At 38.2% G+C, this 25,841-nt stretch overlaps 2 protein-coding genes across 2 annotated transcripts; one reads left to right on the plus strand and one right to left on the minus strand.

Annotated features, from left to right (window-relative positions):
- Window positions 1–1,996: 1,996 nt before the first annotated feature.
- On the plus strand, window positions 1,997–15,928 carry LOC128017765 (ADAMTS-like protein 5). Its single transcript, XM_052603279.1, has 15 exons — window positions 1,997–2,132; window positions 2,664–2,851; window positions 2,951–3,197; window positions 5,043–5,115; window positions 7,381–7,532; window positions 7,899–7,959; window positions 8,859–8,964; window positions 9,072–9,199; window positions 11,569–11,692; window positions 12,821–12,904; window positions 13,185–13,348; window positions 13,479–13,668; window positions 13,929–14,036; window positions 14,775–14,846; window positions 14,946–15,928. The coding sequence occupies exons 3-15, from the start codon at window positions 3,178–3,180 to the stop codon at window positions 15,272–15,274; spliced, it is 1,611 nt and encodes a 536-aa protein (XP_052459239.1). The 5' UTR covers window positions 1,997–2,132; window positions 2,664–2,851; window positions 2,951–3,177; the 3' UTR covers window positions 15,275–15,928.
- A 43-nt stretch (window positions 15,929–15,971) lies between these two features.
- Window positions 15,972–25,323, minus strand: LOC128017766 (serine incorporator 4-like). Its single transcript, XM_052603280.1, has 12 exons — window positions 24,969–25,323; window positions 22,686–22,853; window positions 22,307–22,485; window positions 21,827–21,906; window positions 20,923–21,016; window positions 20,302–20,513; window positions 20,027–20,122; window positions 17,650–17,776; window positions 17,503–17,575; window positions 17,336–17,375; window positions 17,093–17,240; window positions 15,972–16,913 (listed from the first exon to the last, which is right to left on the minus strand). The coding sequence occupies exons 1-12, from the start codon at window positions 25,035–25,037 to the stop codon at window positions 16,703–16,705; spliced, it is 1,497 nt and encodes a 498-aa protein (XP_052459240.1). The 5' UTR covers window positions 25,038–25,323; the 3' UTR covers window positions 15,972–16,702.
- Between the last annotated feature and the right edge of the window lie 518 nt (window positions 25,324–25,841).

The following is a 25,841-nucleotide window of genomic DNA, read 5'->3' on the forward strand; positions in this document are numbered from 1 at the left end:
TTATGCTTTTATATGGAGTGATTTATATGTTTAGTTGTCTCTTCATTAGACTTTTGTACTCAGTAAATTAGCTCCATTGTTTGTGGTTGAAAGCTAGGAATGAATCACTGAATGAAATTTGGACATACTACAACCCCCTTATTGTTTTTTTTACTTAAGAGTGCGCCGCATTACTGGCATTCACAACTCCTGTACCATGGCCTCGTGGGATAGATAGTAAAGTGTCCTGTTCATAATAGGTCACTGGGTACTTTTTGCCTATTGTTTTTTGAAAACTGGATTTGGGCATACTACTCCTTTCACATGCTGTTTTTTTTACCTACAGTATCATGTAGGGAAATATGCAGCCATAGTCACTTGTTTGTTCCTGAATGAATCAGTATTTTAAACTAATGGGTTGAATACATTTTGCAGTGACTCACTTTTTGCCACCTACAGGTGTTATGACTTAACCTGCAGAAAGACAATACGATCCCACTCATATACTTTAAATTGCTTCAGATGGTGGTGCACTATGTCAAGGATTCTGTTGGCAAAAAAGTTGAGTAAGCTGTGTCGGGTTTACAGGGATTACACACATGCATGGAACTCTGGAACTCTGTCATTACCAGTATTTTTATTCCTTTGTATTATGGTTGGTTACTAAATAATTTTAGTTTTTCTGATTGACCAGTCAAGTGGTTATTGACGGAGTTATACATCTCTGACCTGAAGAAATAAAGAATGAATAAAAATATGAAAGTATATAGATACAAGTGAAGGTCAGCAAACCTGAAGATGCACTTTGGTCTGTTCAGTGCAGCATCCACTGGGACTGCTTGTCCAAACTGCTACACATTCAGTTTTCAAGAAACATTTTGTTGAGCAATCGCACAAATCTCCATCATATCAAGGAATGTTTATATTTTCAAACTGAAATCTCTATGCTTGAATGCAATACATGGCTATCTATTTAAAAATCCTGACTGGGATCTGTAATTTGTAATTTGCTTTAGTAAAAACGAAAAACCCCAAAATGAATCATTATCATTTAGAAATTTGGACATGTTTCGAACAACTTCAGGATGAGGACATGGAGACAACATTTTTTGGTTGAATTATTCCTTTGGCTGTGAATCAGAGGTTGACTTTGTTCATTGAGGAGCACAAAGATGTGATACACTTGCTAAAGACATTCTCTGCAAGCTGAAACTTGCCATTCGAGGCTCCTGGGCACTTTATGATCATGCTAAAGTGCTTAGTAGAGTAGCATCACTTTCTTTTTTGTTTTGTTTTTTAAATCAAAGTACCTAGAGACAAGAGACATAACAATGCCTGGGTCTGTGGTTATATGTGATGATCCATTGCAGCTGATAGGAGTTATTTTAGGGTCTGTGTCCATGGTTATGACTGGAGTCTGTAGAAGAGCTCAATATAACCGCAGCCACTTGTTGAGCTGTGGCCTGTCATTGTTCTCATATTTCTAAACATCTAGAAAACCGTGACAAATTTCCAGTAATTTGTATCATATCTGCCTTTTGTCATCCACATGAAGAATGTTTCACACAACACTTCAACATATATGACTACACAGGCTATCTTACCATTATATTAAGACATGATTGCTGCGGAGCGATTTCCTTCCATCAGTAATGGATAGTATATTGATTAAATATCATTTAATACATTTATATGGTTATACATCACACGAAGATTACCTAACCGTATTTTGTTTTGAAAGCCTAACTTTGCCAGCAGTGCCAAAAGACTATTTGACTTCCACAAGACGAGCCTCAACAGACTGAGCCTGGAAAATTACCTATGGAAAATCCATTTAGAAAGTTAATCCCTCTGGGAGTTGTTTTCTAATTCCTAGTCTGATGGCATGCCCATCCTTCAATTTATTTAAACTTTCTGTAACATAAGGCTCACAATACACAAACAGTACATGCACGAACTACAGCTACTGGAGCATTTACAGTCTGGATTGGGCAACATTCCGTTTAAGAGGGGCGTGTTTACTAGTTTTTCATCGGAATGTAAAAGCTTCAGGTGAACACGGCGGCACGCAAAGCTGCGGCTCTCATTCACATCAGTACAAACTCTGGCTTACTTCATTTACATTATAGGCTACAAGACGCTGCTCTTGACGGGTAACTCACTACTACTTTATTATGCGTGCTGCGCCTGCGTTTATATAATTTTTTTTGTCATCTGAAATAAGTTTAACTCTCACAGAGAATGCTCTGTAGCCTGTAACAAAATCTGAACTGTAAAATGTTTAATTATGATGTAGGCTACATGTTTTCCCCTCCCCATCTTTTTAACTTGCCACAATAATTTCTGTCATTTCTAATCAGTTTCAGCAGTTTCTTTATCAGTAACTAAACTCAGAGTGCACGTATTTTATTTTACTGGGGGAAAAGCAGCAATTAAACGTGATTTAATTTAGCGATAATATATTATGCTAACATATATAAATGTTGTTGTTGTTATTATTATTTTTATTTTTATTTTTTTTATTTTTTTTTTTTTATTTTTTTTTTTAAATCTTGTCGAATTTTGGGATACAATGACGCATAACGTAACGATCAAATTAGAACAAACGCAATATTCAAACTCTTCTCAGATGATATATTTAGCGCCGGATGATGTGAATCTGAAACTGAATGTGAAACCCGCAGGAGGACCAGGTGTCCTGACCGAAGAGCCGTTATTTTCTCTCTGGGAACACGGATGTTGTGTGTGCTGAGAGGCTCAGGTAGAGTTGACAGAAAGCCACCTGAAGACAGAAGATCTCAAGTCGGAAGATCTTCTAACCAGAGCTTCTTGTGAGATCGGACGCTGATGTGAAACTGAAAGCGGTTCAGAGGTTTGCTCTAATTGGAAATTGAGAAGGACCTTAATGCAAATAAGCAGGGATGATGTGAGAAAAACCTATATTTATTTTCAATGATTCATTTTTATTCAGGATTATGTAAAATTCAGGACATCCTCTTTGGGTTCTGCGCATTTGAAAACTTCAGGAAAACTATACCAACAGAGGAAACACTTGTGAAACATGAATACTATTAGGTTTCCCGATTTCTTTGGTGATAAAAACCACTGGGATCACACATCTCGTGGTCTTTACTTCATTAGATGAGTCCAGTTTCAGACCTCAAGAAGTTATTCTGTGACTCCTGACGAAGACCTAAAATGCAGAAGTCAAACAACAGGTATGTGGATCATGCCCCTCTGCTGTGAGGGGAAACACGATGCTTTTATTGCATTGCTGAAGGGAAGATGGTAAAGAACAAAGAAATCAAATTAGGACAGACTTGAGATTAAGACTTAATGATTAAAAAAATGCAGTAAAAATTCAGAATGTAAATGTAAAAAATGTTTTCACTTCTGAATTAAAATGATTAAAATTATATTATTATTTGATGCTTGCGTTTTAAATTTAGTTAAAAAGCAGCAACACACTGGAAAACATTTGAAAACTATATATATCAAATATATATATATATATATATATATATATATATATATATATATATATATATATATATAATATTTATAATCTCAGACATCCTCATTTGCTTTAATTTGCAACTGAATTGTACAAAGCAAATTTTTACAGTCACAGATTGTACAGTCACAGATTACAGTCACACATTTTTTTTTTCTTTTTTTTTTTAATAGTATTTTCAACTAGGGTTAGTCACTGTCACTGTGGGCAAAATTCTTGGTTATGGATGAACATTTTTCTAAATTGGTTTTAAAATGCTCCCACATCCAGGAAACAGCTGTTTAATCTTTAAGAGGAGAACAGTTTACTGTTCACATAAACTTGAGGTGCTTCAGCGTGGCTCAAAACAAATTTAAGATTCCAGTTAGTTCAGATTTAGCTCTTTGTGGTTTGTCTGCCTGAAACCCCAAATGCTTGCAAGCCCTTTTAAGATTTCATTTTTTAATGTGGCTTTAAATTGTTTAGAATTAAAAGCATTGATAAAGATAAAGTCATATATATTTTTTTAAATCACATTTTCATGACAGAATTAGGTTTATCTATCCTTTATTTTAGCAGGATAGTCCCACTGAGATATAAAATCTCTTCTTCCAGGGAGTCCTGGCCACGATGGCAGCACAGAAAGTTTCACATAAACAACATACAAACATAAAACTCAGAATCTTTCCTAAAATCTTGTCCAGCACTCAAAATAACAACAAAGACTACTTAACCAAACATACACACATTTCCCTTAAATTGGTCATTTTTTTATGTTCTTACCTACAGGCAATAGCAGTCAAAACCATCTAAACTAACATCATTATTGTCTTTTAACCATTGAGCTTTTGACCCTTGACCTTGCTAATAAACTGAGCTAATATGCTAAACAGTTGAGTGCAGGTTTTACTGTTGAGAATTTTATTTTAGGTATTTATGATGCATTAGTTACCATCTGTATCTCTTTTGATCTTGTTTTTTTCACAATGATTAGAGGTGCACATGTAATCAAATGAACATTTGTAATCAAATGAATCATTGTTTCTCTTCTGAATCAGTTCTCAATGGGAGTGTTGTTTAGAATTGACCAGTGTCCACTCTGGGTTGCTATTTAAATAAAGCCTATTAGCCCGTGTTCATAGAAGATTAGGAAGAGGAACAATGTTTGTACACAAATCTATGATGGAGAAAGAAACACTGTGGCATGTTTAAATGAGTTTTCCCCTTATAAACTTTTGAATTAATAGGCATTACAACAATACAAAGAAGACAGTCAGGCTTTAACAAAGCTGTAAAGAGTTTCTGAGAATCTGCTTCTTTGATGATTCACTGCTGGGAGTCAGACTCATGCTCAAAAAATTGAACGTAAACATGTTTTCTCAGTGGCGGTGATTTCTCAGTGTAAAGGACACACTGTCACTATTTGTTGTCATTAATCAAGATTCTTTGATGTAGAGCAACAACACTTATACAGTGAGCCCTGGAGTCTGGGGTCCATTTTAAAGTCAAATAGGGAGGTGTGTAAGACTTGGTGTGATTGACTTACATGATTTATTTTCTCTCTGTCCAGGAAGCTGTCTCTGAGCCAGACCCTCACCCTCATAACAATACTGTTGTCTCCAAGTTGCCTGTCCTCTCTGCCTGTAAGATGGTCCCTATCCCATTATCCTTCAGTTTATAGACTGTTTGAAACAGTAACCTTAGTGTCCTGTCATGCAGTTAAACTGAATTTCTAGATTGCCAATTGGCAATCTTGAACAGTTATATGTGTATGCTCAGATTGGCAAGGCTCACTGCCAAGGCTTTGCTCACTTTAACTAGAGTGCTGTCTTCCTGTTGATTGTCAAGAGCGGAGCTTAATCAGGGCAACCTGGGCAGGATCACCTACAGTGGGACAGGGGTTCAGAAACTGGGATGTCACCCTGCGTTGTTTTGGATTTGCTGTTTATACACATTGCAGAAATGATCAGTTAAGAAGAACATGACATTTGGCTCATGCTGTCTCTTTAACATTTAAAAGGGTTGTTCAGGAAATGTTTTTAATGAAACCTGAGAGAAGTCTGTCCTTCCATTGAAAGTCAATTAATCCAAAACGTATGATATAACCGTCAACAAAAGGAAAGTTTAAGCTTGCCTTTACCACATTTGATGATTTTTATTTATGTGTGATGTTTATATATGAATGAAAAGCCTTAAATAAATCTGTATAAAAGGATTGTGTCTCTTCAAAAGACTTTTAAACCATTTGATACAAATGGATTAGCTATGTCTCCACCAAAGTTTTGGTGGAATTAATTTTTCAGTGGAGGGAGAGAAATCTCTTAATTTAGGAATGAGGGATGAAAGTCTAATGAGTTTGGAATGACTTGATTTGAGTAAATGATGACAGACTTTTCATTTTTGGGTTATCTAGACCTTTAGTTTCACTGATACCTATAGAGAAAGTCTGCATGTACTACTCTGCCTTTGGTGCCTTCTGGACCTCACCCAGTCATTTTCCCAGTTTCCCTCCCAAGATCCAAACTAGGTCTTGTCCACCAGTTTTTATCATCTTCATTCCTCTGGAATGACTTTCACATCTCCTTTAAAACAACACAAAAGGGAACTATCGACAGGAAGCCTACAAGTTAATTTCAGAACTAGGAATTACATTTCCCCCCCCAAAAAGAACATACTCCAAAGACAACATGTCTTTTTAAAAATCTTGCCGTTGGGTGGAAGCTGGTGTTCTGAAGTTGAAAGGTCGATTTCTTTAATCTGCCTTGCCTACAGGCCCCATGGCATACTGTCATCAACACTAATTTGAGTCTTGAGGTAAGGAGGGCAGTTCCAGGTATTGAAGATGATGGACGTCGGTCATAAAGCAGCACTATTGTGTCTGTGTGAGTGCAGTCACCTGTCGTTTTAACCCTCACAGCTAGACGTCCTCACTCATTACCAAACCTCTATTCACCACAGGCCTCTAGGCTTAATAAGGTCAGGAGATTCTGAAACACATTCCATTTCTTCCTGCAATGGTAATCTTATTAGATGAGTCCAACCAAACCTAATTTCTCTGTAATATTTCCACTGAAAGGTTAATCTCAGAAACCAGTACAAAGCTCTTGCCCAGAAAGCGGTCATATATGTGCCCGAAAAACATCCTTTTAGGGGTCAATGTTCTGTTTGTATGCTGAAATCATTACATTTTTACGACATGTTTACTCACCTCATGTGACTCGGAGTTGCTTAAATTAGATTTGTGTGATACGGTGGATGAATATTATTTTAGAAAGACAAACAGCTGCTCTGTATTAGGTTGTTTAACATGATAGAGGCAGAAAAAATGCTTTCCACACCTAAATTACATTTACAAGAATACACATACCATACACCTTGAGGGAGACGTTAGGCTTCAGGCAACCCATGGAAGCTCCTCACTCTTCACAGGCTGTTACGGCCTGTTTGTCTCAGATCTAAGCCAGAAATGGATCTAAGAATGACAGAGTAATGCTATCCTTGAAGACGATTAGTGGTGGTCTGATAGGAATACTGCTTGTGTGATGGAGGCTGTGTGTAATAGAGCTGATGTGGCGTCCTCAGTCGAGCGCCTGGGGAACACTCAAACACTTCCACAAATGTCAAGTGCAGTCTAGCATAGCTGATGAGCAGGAAATTATTTGGTGGCCTCTCATATCATGTGTCTTGAGAACTAGTGCGCAATCATTTACACTGAAAGCACAGGATTCCTTCAGTTTAGTGCATGACATACATCAAAAGATTTTTTTAAGTACAAATATATTTTACAAACTATTGTTATAGTGTATGAGCTTGCTAAAAACCTCAACTTTGATCAAATCTGCCACCTCTGCTGCCTCTCTTTGTTGTTGTTCGGCTACCTTTAATTCACTTTGTTTATACATATGCAGTCATCCAGACGAGTACAGCTGGGAGGTGAGGGACCACAGATGCACAGGCTGATATATTTCATGAATGAGTGGGCCTCTTGGGGCGGTTGGTCTGTGTGTTCACGCTCCTGTGGGGGAGGGGCGTCTGTCCGGACACGCACCTGCATCACCAGGTAAAGCACAGACTTTGTTTACCCCCTCATGCCATCTTCTCTGCTGTCGGATGATTATACATGTTTTCTGTGGGCAAATAAATATTAGTAGCCAAGAAAAGCTCTGTACTCTAATTTTTGTCTTCTTGAAGGCATACAATCTCATTTCAACTGCACATCGCTTAATTGCAAAGGTTCATAGTTGTATCTTAAAAGTACATATTACTACTTTAAGGTACTAATATGCATCTTTTAGGTGCAGATAAGCTGCAGTATAGTTTACTTCCCCAGTGACAAGCTGTTGTAGCTCTGACAGAAAAATGCTAGAATGCATCCTGTGTAAACAGCCTTATGTTGATCATGCTTGATTATTGTTTCTCCCTTTAGAAATCTGGTTGGAGGGCCGTGCCCGGGGGACACCAGGCAATACAAGATTTGTAACACAAAGGTGCAGTAAATAGCCTACTTTACTGTTTGAACAGGATGTCTGCATAGAAATACATTTCAGCTACACCTTATCTTAAGAGGGCTACACCTTTTCTGCTACACCTTATCTAAAGAGGGCTAGCGTAATATCAAGAGTTTTTATATATTTGGTTATCTAATTCTACAGTGCATTTTGTGGTATTTTTTGCTTGAACTTAAGGTCATCCACATTCAAACTTGTCATTCACCTTTTACATGTGTGTGTGTGTGTGTGTGTGTGTGTATGTATATATATATATATATATATATATATATATATATATATATATATATATATATATATATATAAATATCACTTACTACACAAGTGCCTTGATGCATGCTAGCATCACAAAATACCACAAAAAAAAGTTTTATCCCCTGTATTAATTTTACTTTAGATGTGCATGGTTCTCATGGTCTGTGTCACTATTGATGTCAGACAAACTAAAGTTCCCTGAAGCCTTGAGCTTGTATATGTATGGACTTCTCCAAATTTTCCAGAATGACAAAGAATGGTTTTAATGTTAACCTTTGTTTTAGTACAGGTGAGTAAGCGGCCATTCACTGTTGTCTGGGACACATCAAGATGGATTAGCACTTACACTAAAAATGCAATATGGTCATGTGTGTTCCTGACTACCTCTTAATGTGGATTGGGTGATTGGATCATGAAATATTCTGAACTTGCTTACACTTGTGATCCCATCAGCCTCGACAGATGTTAAAATCAGCTTTAAATGGAGTCATTGTGTCAGCACACAGATGCTTGTGTTGTATTGATCCTGAGTCATCCAGGGCTGTTCTAGTAACTCTAAGAGTGTTCTTAGCAGCTTTAGATGTGTGTGTTTTCTCTCCTGAGCTTTGCGTCTGTAACATCAGGAGTGTCCTGCTGACTCTATGGACTTCAGGGAACTGCAGTGTAAAGCTTTCAATGACAGACCCCTGGTCGCTGGCAACAGTTACCGTTGGACTACCTTTCATGGAGGTCAGTGAAGCATGGCATCTCTTTTGAAGCATGTGTTGTGTTACTGTGTGGATTTTCCTTCTGCTAGGTGATTATACAGACTGAAACCTGATTTATATTTCTTTCAGGATCCCAGCCATGTGAGCTCAGTTGCCTGGCAATTGGACACAACTTCTACTACAACTTTGGACGGGTGCTGGACGGCACACCATGCCAATCAGATCAGGGGACAGTCTGTGTGAATGGAAAATGTCTGGTGAGTATATGTTTCTTCACTATTCCATAATCGCTGACAACCACAAAATACTGTGCACCCTCAAAAAAATATTTAAAAAGCTTATTGTAAAGAACTGTTTCTACCTGATCTGACACTTTAATATTAATTTTGTTAGGTCTAACAATTCTATTTTTAATAGGACAACTTAACATAAATATTTAAAGTATATTTTATTTTATGTTATAATATTATAAGATCATTTTGGACTTGTGTTGTTACTTGTCACTATCATTGGTAGATGGTATTCTGCACTGTGGTATATATCACAGTATCACCATCTGATTCCTGCAATGTACATTTATTTAGTTATTTATTTATTTTTTGAAGATATTTTTTTATAAGGGCAAAGTAAAGTATTTACAAGTACATATTACAAAAATCGATATATGCACATGTAAAAATGACTGAATAGACCATCTAATAGACCAAACCCCATCTAGTCCTGAAGTCATGCTGGTATGAATTTGGTTTCCATCACATGAGGATTGGAAAAGAAAAGCACATGCATAGTGGGGCCCAATTATTAGCACCATGTGTGTGAAGCACACCTTGTGTGTGTGTGTGTGTGTGGTTCCCTCTCTGTGAGGCCCCCGAATCATGGGAATGTGCCATTGATGAATCATTATTTCACAAACTACCAAGATTAAGAAAAGAAAGGCAGGGAAAGGCAAAGAAAGAGATAAGGATGGGAGGTCATGTATTAAGAGAAGGGTTGCACCTGAGATCTAAAGGCAAACAAGGGATTAATTATATCCTGCAGAAATTGCTGAAGACAGTGCACTCCTGCACACCTCCCTTCTACCTCTGCAGTCTCTCCTGATGTCTCTTTCTCCACCCCTGCACTCTGGAGCTTAAGCCAAACTTCAGCTTGAATGGTCTTGAACCCTGCCCGGGCCTCATGATCCTACTGTTTGTGTGCGGTGGCTCAGAAAGAGATCTGTGTCATTCTGCTGCCCGTCTGTTTTCACCTGACTCTGTTTGGACCTGTGGACCTAAAAACACACAAACGATGGATGGTGCAGCTTTACTTTAGAGTTAAGTTAAGTGACATACAGCTAAGTATGGTGACCCATACTCAGAATTCATGCTCTGCATTTATCCCATCCAAAGTGCACACACACACCCGGAGCAGTGGGCAGCCATTTATGCTGCGGCACCCGGGGAGCAGTTAGGTTTCAGTGTCTTGCTCAAGGAAACCTCAGTCATGGTACTGAGAGTGGAGAGAGCACTGTACATTCACTCCCCCCCCCTACAATCCCCGCCGGCCTGAGACTCGAACTCACAACCTTTGGATTACAAGTCCGTTTCTCTAACCATTAGGCCATGACTAACACTTACATAGTGGAGGTGCAAACAGATTGTTTTGTCTTTGAACGTGTTTAAAGAATTCAACCCACTGTTATTATTAATTGATTTCCATAATGTGGAGTAGATTGTTTTGGAATGATTCATAGTATCAAGATGTTGATATCAGAAAAACTGCATATTGTTTGCTTTTTGTTTTTTTCCCAATGTATGTTGAAAAACAAAGCATTCTGCACCACCTGTTGTTTCTACATGTGCTACTATTAAAAAATCATTCTAATATGTTGATTTAGTTCTTAAGATTATTATCAATGATGAAAACAGTCGTGCTGCTTAATAATTTTGGGGGAAACCAGGAAACCTTTTTTTTCTGAATTATTTGATGAATGGGCTAGAAAGTTTAAAAGAACAGCATTTAGATGAATACAAATGTTTTGTAACATTATAAAACATTTATATTATCTTCAATTTAACAAATGCTTGCTGAACAAAAGTATTCAAATCTTGCCAACCCTGAACTTATATGCATTCCAAAACAGCAATTAGACATTTAATAATTGTGAATAAACACAACAACAGCATAATTCAAATTAGCAAAAAATAAACAGCGATCTGCGTTATGTATACTTCAGTGAATTTCAGTTTGCAGTGTTCATTGCACCTAATCCATCCAGAATATACTGTACAAATATGATTAAACAAGTTGAAATACTGAAAACTCATGAAATTAATGCCAGAAAATATTGTGCCAAGAAGAACGGATGAAAACAAATTGTCTCTGCTATTACAACGATAAAATCTTTTTAGTGTAGTAGATAATGGATTTATTTTGAGGGTCTTTAATCTTGGATGCTTCACTCTTTATTAGTGTCTAAATTTATTTCTTGGAAGGTCTCCAAGATTCTGTGGGCCATATGCTGTTTCCGTTTTTCGTCAGGAGTGTTGCGGGATCAGCTTGTACTGTTAAAACAGAATGTGACGTTGCTTGATATTTTGGCTTCTAATTACAGGGTGTGTGTGTGTGTGTGTGTGTGTGTGTGCAGAAGCCAGGATGTGACTTGATCTTTGGATCTGAGCAGCAGGAGGATGTCTGCATGCTGTGTGGAGGCCACAACTCAACCTGCCTTCATCACAGAAGTGTTTATCAAAGCAACGGACAGAACAACGGTCAGCAGTGAATCTACCTACACACACTCTGATTCTAAACTGCACAACAGAAAAATAAGCTCAGAATTCAGCAAATATGTTCAGTCTGATTTATATAATATAACAACTTTGAAATGGATATTTTCATTTAAACATAATGAAAGAGATGTGAATAAATGGTAACTGCATGAATCTTGTATGAATCTTGTTCAGAGTAGAGGCCGATGACCTCCGGACTGTAAAATCTTGCATTTAGCCATGAAATTCCTAGCCACTGTTCAAAAATGTCTTTCTATAAGATTTTTTTTTATGTTTTTGAAAATAGTCTCTTGTACTTATCCAGTATACACTGATTTGATCACAAATACAGTACAATGAGTTTAGTACTGTATAACCATTTTCTGTTTAAATATATTTTAAAATGTAAAGCTGAATTTTCAGTAGATATGTCTCCAGTCTTCAGTGTGACATGATCCTTCAGAAATCATTCTAATATGTTGATTTGCTCCTCAAGAAACATTTTTATTATCATCAGTGTTGTGCTGCTTGTGGAAATTCAGATTTTATTCCGGATTATTTGATGAATAGAAATTTCAAAAGAACAGCATTTATTTGAAACAGAACGTTTTTGTAACAAAGCAACACTCTTCACTGTCACTTTTGGTCAATTTTATGGATTCTTGTTTTTCTTTCTTTCTGACACCAAACTCTGAACTGTAGTGTAAGTGGTTTCTGGGTGACTCTCTCTCTTATTACGTCTTTCTCTCCCCCTCACACATATCTACATGCTTAGAACGCTGAAACTTCTAGCTTTGAACTTCTCCACATTGAATCAGAATCACGCTGGCCAGCTAAAAAGAAATACAGAGCATTTACATTGGAGAAAACACAAAGATAATAGTGGCATTGTTTGGCCACCCAAAAATGGAAATCCACTCTATTCCATCTGGATTTCTGAGAGTAGGATTCCAGATTCAAGGCTGCCAGCGAGCAGAGAGAAAAAAACAATTCTGCAGTTCAGTGCCTTGCAGCCACACCAATCCAAGCTGCAGCTGCAACAAGACACAACATGGAAACATACAGCTCCATGAAGGGCTTCACACCTGTTGGAATTAACTTCCTTTTACTCTCTCATTTGTTTCCCTGCAGAACTGTTTGGGTACAGTGAGGTCACTATGATCCCGGCCGGAGCCACACACATCAGAGTGACTGATAACAGCAGAAACTATCTAGGTTAGAGCACAGCCCTGTCCCTGTGTGTGATCTCTCCAACATGTGCTTCTCAAAGTAAAAGTGGCATTATGCACAGTTTGACACACAATTGTAGAAGATTACAGCAAAAAAGCACTTACTTTGTCTTTATTGGCGAAATAAAACAACATATTGAAGAACTTGCAGTTTTTCACTAGGTTCCTGCAGTAACTAAACTTGGTGCAATTTGTCCGATTGCTATATAAGGTCATTACAATAATGCTGTGTTGTGATTTTTATTTTATTTTTTTAATCACTAAAGCGCTCCAGAATGGGCGTTCTCAGTTTGTGATCAATGGGAACTGGAAGATCAATGTTCCCGGCGAGTACAGTGTGGCAGGAACCAAACTTCAGTATCGGCGCTCTGCTGATACCTGGGAAAGCTTTGAAGTTCCAGGACCAACTCAGGAAGACCTGCACATCATGGTTAGCTTTAAAATTACACAACAACTTGTTCAGTTCAAACTTGAAAAAAAAAAAACAACAACAATAATTAAACAATTATTAACCCATAGTAGCCAGCGCAACTGTGTTCATTGTTCTGGTCTGATTTTAGGTCTTGTCCACTGATAAGAACTCTGGGATTGAATATGAGTACTGGCTGCCTCCAGACCGTTATGCCCTGTATCATGGGAGTAGTCAACTTCGGCAGCCTCACCACACATCAAACCACTTACCTTTTGAACATCCAACCACTACGACCACCACTGCTACAACACAGCCGGTCACAAAACCTCATTTCTGGGGTAAAAACCTTTCATTTCTGATATATAGGAATACAATCTAGTAAGCTTTGTTTCAATTACAGTAGTTGTATATATGGTATTAGAAGTATCTTATCTGTGCAGTGTCAAGATCTTGGTTTAAGATAACTTTACAGATTTAATGTTGTGTACACTTGAAGTCTGTGTGATGGTTAATAATTGGCAGAAATGTCCCAGTCGCTTAAAGCTTAAAGAGGAGTCTTTTGTAAATACAATTGTGATTTACGAGGTTGTGCTCTCAGACCCTGCTGCTCGCTGGCCTCTTCATCCCCCCCATAAACAGCAGCCGGTCTCACGTTTGGAAAGAGATGAAAACCGCAGGAACCGACTGCCTGAAATACATCGCAGAGGTCAGTGCAATATCATTGCCATTAGTGTATGCCACCGCAATTCTAGATTCAGTCTTGCCTTTAAATATGGTTATCACTTCCGAAACTTTGCAATGTGTGCTTAGCAGCATGAAAAGTAGAACTTTTATTATTGTGAACTGGTCAAATACAGAAAGCGGAAAAATAGGTCTCCCTTTACCATCACTGAAGCTGTCAATCACCTCAGTTCAGCACAAATTGATCACTGGCTGAGTTCTGCACTCGCGAAAACTCCTGTTATAATCAATGAAGCTGTCTATACTAATCGAATAATCTCTTACTTGCATTGTGTTTGCGTCACATTATAGGGATTCATTAGCGTACAGAATAAAAAACTTTGTGCTAAACAAAATGCCAGCATTTTGAATGGTATTCTGCAGATTCTGTCTATCTTGAATGCCTCTGATTGGCTACTGCATTGACATGCAGATGACTTTGATTGGCTACAATTCTCAGAAGACACGTTGCAAATAGAAACCTCTTCACACAAACACTATTTGCACAGGATCTGTTTGAAAGCAGCTGTCTATCAGTGGATACCGAAGTGACTTGGTACTTCACACTACCAGTACTGCACAGATGGCAATGTTAAATTTTTTAAATTTCAGTGTGAACTTTCTACAGAAGTACACCTAGTTTGCTGTTATTTGCAAATTATCATGTTTCTTGTTCATTCCCTTTGGTAATTGTTGTTTGCATGAATACATTGTCATTTTGTAGGCCACTGTGGGAAATGTCGCCGGGTACGAGGGAAAGGTGAGCGCCAGAGACAGTATTGCCAAAAAGATTTTGGTGAGTTCAAATCAGTATGTCTCCAATGCCAACATAAACCAAGTGGTTTCATATACATAGTATATTGGATGGTGACAATAGATTTGTCTGCTGCGACAGTATTTCGAGCAAAAGTGCTGGAAAAAGTCTATCTTGGAGAAGAGACCCGCTATGACGTCCAAATCCTCCACACATACCGCAACGGTTATCGTCTGGAGCATCGGGAGTTCCTGTGGGCGCCCAACAGATGTGACTGTCCCTTCCTGGAGGAGGGGCATCAGTATGTGTTGATGCTGCGACAGCATATTAATTATGAACGTACTCTCAATCGCATCCTGTTGGAGGAGGACAGCTATGCTCAGCCTTATCGAGCACGTGAGGACAACCTGCTGCGCCCCCTAGAGGAGCTCTGCGGTAACAGAGGCAGCAGGACTCAGTTCAGGGGGTAAACACGGGGGCGATCACACTTTCACTGCACACTCTGAAGTTCACTCTTGTGCCAAAAAACAAGGCACAGACAGAAACCCAGCTCTGACGCTGACATTAAATCAATGATGACTTTACTAAAGCATTTTTGCATTCCTCTATAAAGACAATGGACTCTCTGTTGGGATGAATTATGAGGAATCCATGAGGACAGTTATGGGCATGAGGCAAACCAAAGCAAAGAGTCACTAAATGAAGCACTTTAGGTGGAAAAAAATATACATCAAAGTAAATAATACGATTTATGATACCCTTTCTAGCACCACGTGTTTGTTAATGGCATAAAATCATTTGACAGCTTGTCTAGTTTTATCATGTGCATCATCATGTATTTATAAGCAGACAGTATTTCTAGAGGAGGTCTTGATTTATATATTGCCCTATAATTTTAAATGTTTTACCATCCGTATATTTGCTTTTATCAGCAGTTATAAAGTCCCTCAGTGAAATGATAATGTGTTTATGAGTCACATATATATTTACAGATTCAAGATAAGCAGAATATACATATAACTGTCACAACAATTGTTTTCCGCTTTATTTTTGGCAGCTATTTTCCCCTTTCATCATTACTAGACTTAACTAAGATGGTCTTATTACCGTGATGTGGTTGCTAAATTATAGTCCAGCCTTTCTACAAAACACACATGAACTCTAGTATATGTTTTGTTAAAAATATATTTACAAAAATAACTCATCTTTTATGACAGCGACATCAACGTTTCTAACATAAACAATGCAATTAGAACCAAATAGGCTGTATCAGCCACTCATTACACTTTAGATAACAGCTTTTTCTCCCTGTGGCATCTGATAGCTGAGAAAGTGGGAGAGCCAAACCCTCAGAGAATATATATATATATATATATATATATATATATATATATATATGTGTGTGTGTGTGTGTGTATGTACAAGCCACAGATCAATGAAATATAGCATTGCTCACATAATATATCCAACTTAATATACATAAATATAACAAAAGCTTAAATTAAACTGGAAAAAGCCTATTTCAGGTAGTTTCCATATATTTATGCTGTAAGCCAATGAAAACTTATTCTACATTTTAGGAAAAAAAAAAACCTCCACTAAATGTACAGACATCCAGCTTGTCCAGAAAATGTTAATGTTCCCTTTGGCAATTGTTACACATCCCCTAAAGGTATGCTTGTACAGTCTTAAATATTGTTAACATTTTCTGTTCCCATGCTGAATTGCATTCATAGTGCTGACTTTAATCCTAACAGGATTATCTGGAGGATCAATGTTCATTTAACTGAAGTCTTCTCTTCAGTGGATCCACCGTGACCCATTTCCTGTGCGGTGGAAAGCTCCAGTAACCTGCACCCATCCCCGATGTCTTTGACACTGTTCAAACAGATTGTAATTCACACGCTGACGCTAACGTGGCGGTGGGTGGCAGCCCGTCTCTTGATGCGGGCTCGGCGAGGTTGTTTGTGATCAGACCGGCAGTGGCACAGGGGGCCGAGGAGCAGCCACAGATACAGAACCACACACGCCCAGCAGGAGGACAGCTTGACCCAGAATGTGGAGTAACTCCCGTGGGTGAAGGTGGTCTCCAGCACAGCAGTCTCATAACTGGGGGAGACACAATAGTATTATCAAAATTGTGATCTCTGTTTAGATAGTTGTGTGTCTGTGCTTGTACACATGGCTCCATTCACAGTAAATAAGACTAAATATGAAAACTCTTGGTTGTTCCAGTGCTTTCTACTCTGATCTCCAGAACAGTTCAGAGGTGTTCTTTAACAACTGACCTGAACCAATTAGTGAGAGTCATCATTACGTAAAGGGAGGCCAGAAAGAAAACGAAATGGAAGAAGAAGTAGCTGTATGCAACGCGCTGGCTTTCATTGTGGATGACTTTCTGACAGCCTTTGTTCTCATCAATGACAAACTCTTCCTCTGACGGGACAGAAACAAAGATGGTGATACCTTATATCTCACACAATACAAAGACATTAATATGTTTGTGAGATCTGTGGTTGTTATATTCTCACCATCTTCAGCCTCTGGGCAGCAGAAGCAACAGGAGGCTTTCTGTTCAGGACAGAGAGTGAGAGACATTGTCAGAGGTGCTATTTCAAACATAAAAACCTGTCCCTTTAAGAGTTAAACCCCTCAAATCACGAGATTTATCATGAGGAATTCAGAGAAAATCACAAACCTGGAACTCATAGCGGTAAACCTTTATCATCCAGAAAGGTCCAAAGACCTCAGCTAAGTATGAAGCCTCATTGCTGTGAGAGATAATCAGCAGTTAGCCATTTTATAAATATCCTAATAATTAATAACTCAAAACGTTTTTACTCACCATGCAAACAGAACACAGCAGTACATGATTGCAGCCCCAATAATGGCCACAGCATTGCCTTCGTTTTGGATCTCATCCCTGCTGACTTTAGGGTAGCACACCGTCATGTTGACCCCCTGATACTCCACTGGAAGAACACACAACAGACGGTGTTAGTCATCTCACATATATTAATACGTTTCGCATTTGTTTTCCACAAACTCCTCATTCGGGGTTTCTGAATCATGGCCTGGAAATGCCTGTTCATTTAACAGCAAATGCTCAGCTAATTGAAAATGACTAAATGACATTTAGTGCTACATCTTGAGCCCATTGCTGCTGGGTTTAGAGAAGCTTTAGAGGTCTGTGGATACTGCTAAACTCCCAGCATGCCTCAGGGTGCACTTCAGTCTTTTATGAACTCATACAGCAAACAAAAGCTATAAAAGCACTGATAGTTAGGGAACAAGACAGGACACAACAAACACACATATACACACACGCCGCCATTCACCAAATGAAAAAAGGCACAAGAAGTCAGTACACTGTTTCTCTAGAAGCAACAATAGCCTACTGCCATATTAATCACACTACAAGCATGATATTTCAAGCCAAAAGCGCTTCATCAGGCATTATGTACATCATATGAAATCCAAAACCCGCCATATGTAAGAATAATTCTAATAATCTAATAATCAACAGCTGTATTTTTTCTTCTCTGAACTTTACCATCCGTATAACATCTGTATCTACATCTGTGTTACATGCTTGAGAGCTTTTCTATGACCTCAGGCACCAAAGCTTTTCTTTCTTTCGTGTTAAGCTTGCACCATTCATTACTTTTGCAGTGAGCCACAGTTTTCTCGGAAATTCTCGAATGGATGAAATGATGTGAGATGAGATGACGAACCAGGAAGACTTTTGCGGGCTCCACTGATTACTTTTTGTTAATGACTATGTGATTACAGCCAGTTTAATTAACTTTGCTGGGGGATAAATCGATTGAATTACTCCGGTCCAGGTTAGCACGCACCGCTGCATGGAGGCTGCACACTGACCTTAAAAGTCTGTGATTCTGCATTGCTCTCTAAAAAGCATTTTAGTGTTTCATAAAGTACAGAGAGTATCAAACAGGTCATCAATTACTCTTCAAGTTCCCGTCATCATTCGTGTGATGGTTAGTTACTTGGTTTTGTATTGACCGAGACGGGCTCAGACTTGCTGGATCCAGGATAATTTTTTTCCTGAACAATCAGGGTTAAGTGTTTAATGATCTTGCAATCAGGATTGTTGTGATTCATGTTGTTTAAGAATAGTTTTTGTAGAATTTATTCATATTTTGGAAAATACCTATATATGGGTGGATTTTTGGTGGGTTATGGGTATATGAAGTGTGTAGTTAATAGATTACACTAACGTTAGGCTACTTTAGCCTTACCCTGCAGTTGGTTCACTCTCTGCCTCTGGGAAAGATATTTAATTCAATTGCTTGGAACAGCCAATTAACTGAAAAAGCTTTTATCTTTAAACAGACGAACAGTCATTTGATAAGAAATAATTATTAGCTTTTCATAAAACTAAAAAAACCCTGCAGTCCCTTCACAAACCTGTTTGAAAGACCTTGACCTTGTTCATTGCACTTCATATTATATTATAATGTAAGACAAGAATTCTGAAATGTTACTCTAAAATTATATATATATATGAAGAGTTCAGATGCAAAAGCCTCTAAATGCCATCTGAAATTTTCATCTAAAATTAGGAATTTTTTCAGGCTCCTATATTTATGTTCACTTATTTCACTTTAATAGCCTGGAAAAGGACCTGCACATTGCCATTAAAGTAAAATGACTCAACCTAAGCATAGGCGCTTGATAAAAACCCTAATTTTAGATGAAAATTTCAGATGGCATTTAGAGGTTTTTGCATCTGAACTCATACACACACACACACACACACACACATACATACACATACATACACATATATATATATATATGCTTTCTAGTTTGTATATATTTTCAGAACAGAAATCTAAACACTGGATAGATGTTTAGGTTCAAAATACTTGTTTCTTCATTGGTGATATATTAGAGTCAAGGGTTTTTAAAAGGGGGATGTTGGATATATGTTCTTAAATCAGACAATAGTGTCAACAACCAGCAACTGAAGTGACTCATGTCGAGAAAATGGCCTTTAAAGATGCATTGTAATTTGTAATCTGCTGACGCAGTGAGTGTATTTTGGATGTTTTCTTTCCACTTAGTCTGAAAGAAGACATGTTATGAAAGCAAAATCCTAAAATGTACCAGTGCACGAAACAACAGGTTTAACCTGTAGTATCATGCCTTAAGACCTGAAACAGTTCTGCATGTGACAAGCAATCTTTCTGACTTACCCTTCTCTGGGGGGCGGCTGGATAGAGCAGAGAAGGTCAGGTACATGACATAACAGCAAATGATGGAAGCCTGCAGGAGTCCTGAACGAGGCTGCTCTGAGCGGGACAGCAAAACAAACTCTCAGCTTAAATGACAGGTCATACTTGATTTAGATACAAGAGCATTCCCAAAAACAGCTTGATCTTTTCTTGATCAATATCTAAACTGCTGATATAAACTACTAAACTATTGTTTTGGTGAGAGAACAGGACCAGATAAGAAATGTAGCACTAACTTCGCTGCACACAGGGAGTGACTGCAATGAAAGACATGATGGTGCAGAGGGCCAGGTTAGTCCACAGCAGGGCTTTGTTCAGGTGGCATCCCGCTGGGTGAGTGTAGTATTTGTACATGAATGTGAAGGCCATGGTGGCGATGGTGTAGAAAAAGAGGGTAGCACACAGGACTGCCACGTACCACCTCTTATTCTCAGCTGCGCCGGTTAACCTGGGAATGAGAGGCAGGGCAGAGACGGGGTGCGATCAATGACACCTCACGTCTAAATCGAAAGACAATTCCCAATTCCATTGTGTTAAAATGACTTTCGGCCTGAAAATGGCTTGAGGTAGACTGCACAAGCTTCTGGGAAAAGCTGGAAGTCAGTGTGTAAATGGAGAGATAAGTTTGAAAACGTGTTTGTATGTGTGTGTGTGTGCGCGTGTATGAATAGGTGAGATACCGGAGCTTGAAACAGGAAAGGACAGTGATCATCTAAAACTAGGGTGATATTATATCACTCCAGAGCGAGAAGGGACTTCATAGTCTGGTAAAGGGTAGTAGTTGTTGTTGGTTAGTGCAGGTTTGCCTCAAGAGAACATACCCATTCTGTGTGTGTGAACCCAGTTACCTCACTCACCAGTTTTTATTCCAGGTGTGAGCGAAAGCAGTGATGAGAATGAGTTGAATGAGGATAAAAGCAAAGCCTCCCACTACTCCAACATAATGCCAGACTACATGGAGAGAGGACAGAGAGGACAAAAGAAATGAAATTGAAACAGTGAAATCCAATCAAAATGAGATTTATAGGACACTGGGCTTTATTTATGAATCTGAGTAAAGCAAAATCATACGTAGAACCGTTTTATGTAAATGTACCGCTGAACTGAATACAACAGTTTACACACATTCTGAACCATTTTCAATTAAATGTGTTCAGGTCGTCTTTCATTAATGAGGAAATCCCAACTTTGTGCTCTAACGAAAAATGTTCAGTGTGTCTATAGGGCCACCTGGCGGAATTAATTAAGAAGTGCAAGCCTGTGATATAATCACCATAAGCTTATAATCACTTTAGATACAGACTTTTCGCTGCACTCACCGTGTTTGCAATGTATTGATGATGCGCAATGTATTGGTATCGTATTGGTTGCCAATTGGCTGCCAAATTTAGAGGCTGATTAATTGGTATCAATGTTGATTATTTAAGTGTTAATCATTTCCCACTATTTTTTTAAACATTTCGATTATATTTACCATTATGTAAATATTTTCGAATGTAACATATTCCTGTAAAAACTGAATTGTCAGCAGCCATTAATCCTGTCAGTGTCATATGATCTTTCAGAAATCAAAATATGCTGATTTGGTGTTCAATAAATAAAAATAAAAAAATATTAATTCTGACCTCGCACTTTTTAAACAGTAGTGTTATCATTGGATTTATTGGTATCACTCTACATCTTGATGTCAGTGGATCCCTATATATTATTGATCAGAAATTGTATATATATATATATATATCATGATCATGATCATCTCACCATGCAAAAAGGATTCTGTGGGAATAAAGAAGGCAGCAGCAATCATTCCAAGCATGGTGATGAACTTCAGAAACCAAAACCTGAGTGAAGATGAGGAGAAATTGGAGTGTGTTAATTTATCTACATTAAGTAACTTAATAAAGCTCTTAGATGAGGCAAGATGTAATTTATATTTTTAATCCAAAATCTGTTGGGGTTGGTCCAACAAGAGCCTCCAAAGATCTGGTTGACCCTTGTCCATATCATGTTCTTCTTCTTGAGAACTAAACCACCCAATGTCTTTTTAAAATATACACTCTTAAAAAAAAGTTTTTCTCAGCAGCTTCATTGAAGAACATTCAATAATCTAAAGAGGAGGAAATAGTCCACCTCTTGCCACCATAAAGAACATTTTTGTGCAACAGAAAGTTTCCATATGTTCAGTTTCTTCATGGAATAAGAACCTTTATTTTAAAGAGTGAAGGGAATAATGACACTGACCCATTATGAATGAGGGCTCGGGAATCCTGACTAGACTTCACATCAATAAGGAAGATGGCCATCATCAAGTAGAAACAAGCTGTGCCGAAGCACACCCTGTAGACAGCAGAGTAGCCCACCAGCATCTGACAATCTCCTCCACCATGAGCCTCATCACACACCACGTTAAAGAAAGGCACCTGAGGAAAAGTGACGTCTGTTAATGCGTGCTACAGTGTTTCTGTAGGGTACAGACTACTGGCATGTGTAGCTGGTGTGTGTCCTGCCATGCAGATTAGCCAAGATCTGATTGCATGAGACTAGATATACAGATGAACTGATTTTACGGTGTTTCCAGCTCCAGCGGTGCGTTAGAACCACTGGAGCCTGTGCAACTTACATTCTCCCTCACTGCCTCTGACACAGTCTTAGACAGCATGAGGCATGAGACGGTGCAGGCCAGGATGTGGAATAACGTGTACATGATCCGCGTGCTGGTTGATGATTTGACGGGCGGACACAAGGAGCAGCACAGGGAACACGGTGCCGGGCCACAGCAGCAGTATATCTGACGGAAAGAAAAGCAGACCGGTCAGGGGTTGTGATTAATCGAGATCACTCAAAGCATCTGATGGATCGGGGCTGGTTGCCTGGATGAGGTCCAGGTATCTTTTATCCTCAGCTAAACCCAGAAGCATAGATTGGGCTGAAACGCAGTTCCCACTGACTTTAAAGATTAACAAACCATCTTTTATGAGCACATACAGGATTTGAAAATGATAGCGATATATGTTATAATGAAAAATGTGCTTCAATCCAATATCCTGTTGCAGTTATTCACTACTTGAAATGCAGGGAAAAGCCCTATATTAAAATATATAGTAATTCCCAATGGAAATGTTCCCATCATATTTGCCTGGAGGATTTTCTTTCTCCCGAATATTCTAGATAGTGTTATCTCATTGGGCTAAAACTCACTGACTTTGCTCACGCAAATATTATACAAATATTATATATATTATACAAATATATACAAATATTATACAAATATTATACAAATATTATATATATTATATTATATTATATTATATTATATTATATTATATTATATTATATTATATTATATTATATTATATTATATTATATATATTATACAAATATATACAAATATTCATATTAATTTTCTTAATATTTGTACTTTTGGGGAGGATTTTTACCCCTCGTTCTAACACTTGTGGTGTTCCCAGTCAAAAACAACTGACCTGAAAAAAAAAATTCAGTCTTTTTAGCAACATGTTTTCTTTCAGTTAGTACAGGTTTTGTATTTCTTTTGGAAACTAATCGATAGTGATCTGAGCTTATGCACCTCAGGTTTTGAGTGAACATGGCCAAAATTGTATGAAAATAATTTATTTTTTCTTTCACTCAAAAAACTGAAGTGCAGATTAGTGAGGCCTATGATCAATCAGTTCCAAAAAGAAATACAAAACCTGTGCTAACTGAATAGAGTAAAATAGTATAATTTGAGATTTACAAGCAACTATTAAAAGGCCATTTTTGATCACAGCACAAGGAATAATTCACATAATTGTATATTCTGTCATTATATACTCACCCTCATTACGTTCAAAACGTGGGTTTCTTCCTTCTTATATACTCAAAAGATGATATTTTGAAAAATGTCTCAGTGTTCAGTTCAGACAATGAATGTCGTTGGGGGTCCAGCATTGTTTTGGACCTCACGGATTCATTGTATAATACAGGTCATACAGGTTGGAAGGACATGAAAGTGAGTAAAGGATAAGTAAATTATCATAATTTTTTTTATTTTACATTGCTGTTTAAAGCAAAATCCTCAGGTGTGCATTGATATATTGTACTTAAAGTACACTCGAGACAAGCTGTCTAATATAGATCAAACTGCTCTTAATAAATCAGTGGCAATAGTCCTACAGCCAGTGAAGGAGGATGAAAACACACTGACTCTTAAAGCCCATGATGAAAGAATGAGTCATCCATCGTCTTAATTTCTTTTGACAGAAAGAACGTTCCATGAAAGCCTGTGCTTTCTGTTGAGAGAGGAGTTTTACCCTTTCATACCAAACAACAATAACATCTGACCAAACGATTTGAACAGCGCAATAACAATGGTAGATCTCTAAAATAGTAGTGGAATTAATGTTTAAAAGTGGATCGTTCTATTCTATTCTATTATTCATTTATTATTTAGTCATTCAAATTAAAATGCACTAGTGCAGGGTTAAATAGTTAATACAAATAAAATAAGAAATGTACTGAGTACTAAGAGCCTTATGCCAGAGCATTATGACAACCTGTAAACACAGCGTGCCACTTCACAACCTTTTAAGTAATTTTTTTTTAATGATCCAACTAAAGCCACATCCAGAAATTCTGCAATCCAGTACCTGAAGTTGTTATAGTCATATGATAAGTGACATTAGAAATAGGCAGATTCCTTATGTTTATCATTCATCATAAATTGTCTTTAGTTCTAAGTTCTATGAAGGCAGATTCGGTTCTCGTAAGAGAAGCTTGAATAAAGCTTTCCTTGTATTCAGGAGATCAGAGAATTATGAAAAATAAGTCTCATCTTAAATAGCCTGGCATGTCATTCTCACATCTCTCCTCATTACGAAACAATCTCCACCTCTCCCTCTCTCACCTGATAAGCCACCATGTTCAGGAAATAGTTGTAGACACCGTTTTGGTGAAAAGCTTGATCGGTCGACATGGCTTCTTATTTTTCAAGGATGCTTAGTCATTAAAACACGACCTCCGGAAAAATCAAAACGGTATATGCAGTCACCGGACGGGGTCGGGACACTGTATGATCTGTAGGAGCTCAGCTTTACAGGAAAGATTCCTCAGCTAGTTCCTCCTGAAGCTGTAGTTCCTCTGATCCCCAACTGCACACCCTCATGTTGCTCTCGTGGGAACATCTGAACATCTTCTCATATCATACACGAGCAGCCTGGTGGCATCGAATGGTGCCAGGAGAGTGTGTGAGCAAGGGTGGATGCCCAGTTGTACTCACGCAGTGCGATTAGGCAACAAGAGCAGCGAGAGGAGGGGGCAGGTTCAGTGTGTTGTCCCATCTGTCCCTCCCTTCCCCCTCGCTCCAGTGCATCAGTGCATCCTCAAGCTCAATAGGATTGCTCCAAGGTGCTAATCGGTTTAGGACTAAATAATGAAATTATACTTGCAATATTGTGATTTCTCTCACAAAGTAGACAAATCTTTAGATCCCCCCTTTTGACACCTTAGCAAGCGTTCACTTGTCTGAGTTTATATGTAATCTGCTCATTATGCTTTGACCCAGAAACCGAAGGGCGCTATTAAAGTGGGTGTTTGGAGGAATGCACAGGACCAGTCCTGCGTTCTTTTACATACATGGACCACAGCCTCAATGTACAGTGAGGGTACACTTCAACAAACACTTGCAAACTTTACATAATAAGTCTTCAATATCAGAGACAGATTGTTTTAGTTGTTATAATGAAGTGGATATGAGTTGTTAGCGTGCAGAGCGGCCAGT

The sequence above is a fragment of the Carassius gibelio genome, chromosome A7 (genome assembly GCF_023724105.1).
Source record: "Carassius gibelio isolate Cgi1373 ecotype wild population from Czech Republic chromosome A7, carGib1.2-hapl.c, whole genome shotgun sequence".
Lineage (NCBI taxonomy): Eukaryota > Metazoa > Chordata > Actinopteri > Cypriniformes > Cyprinidae > Carassius > Carassius gibelio.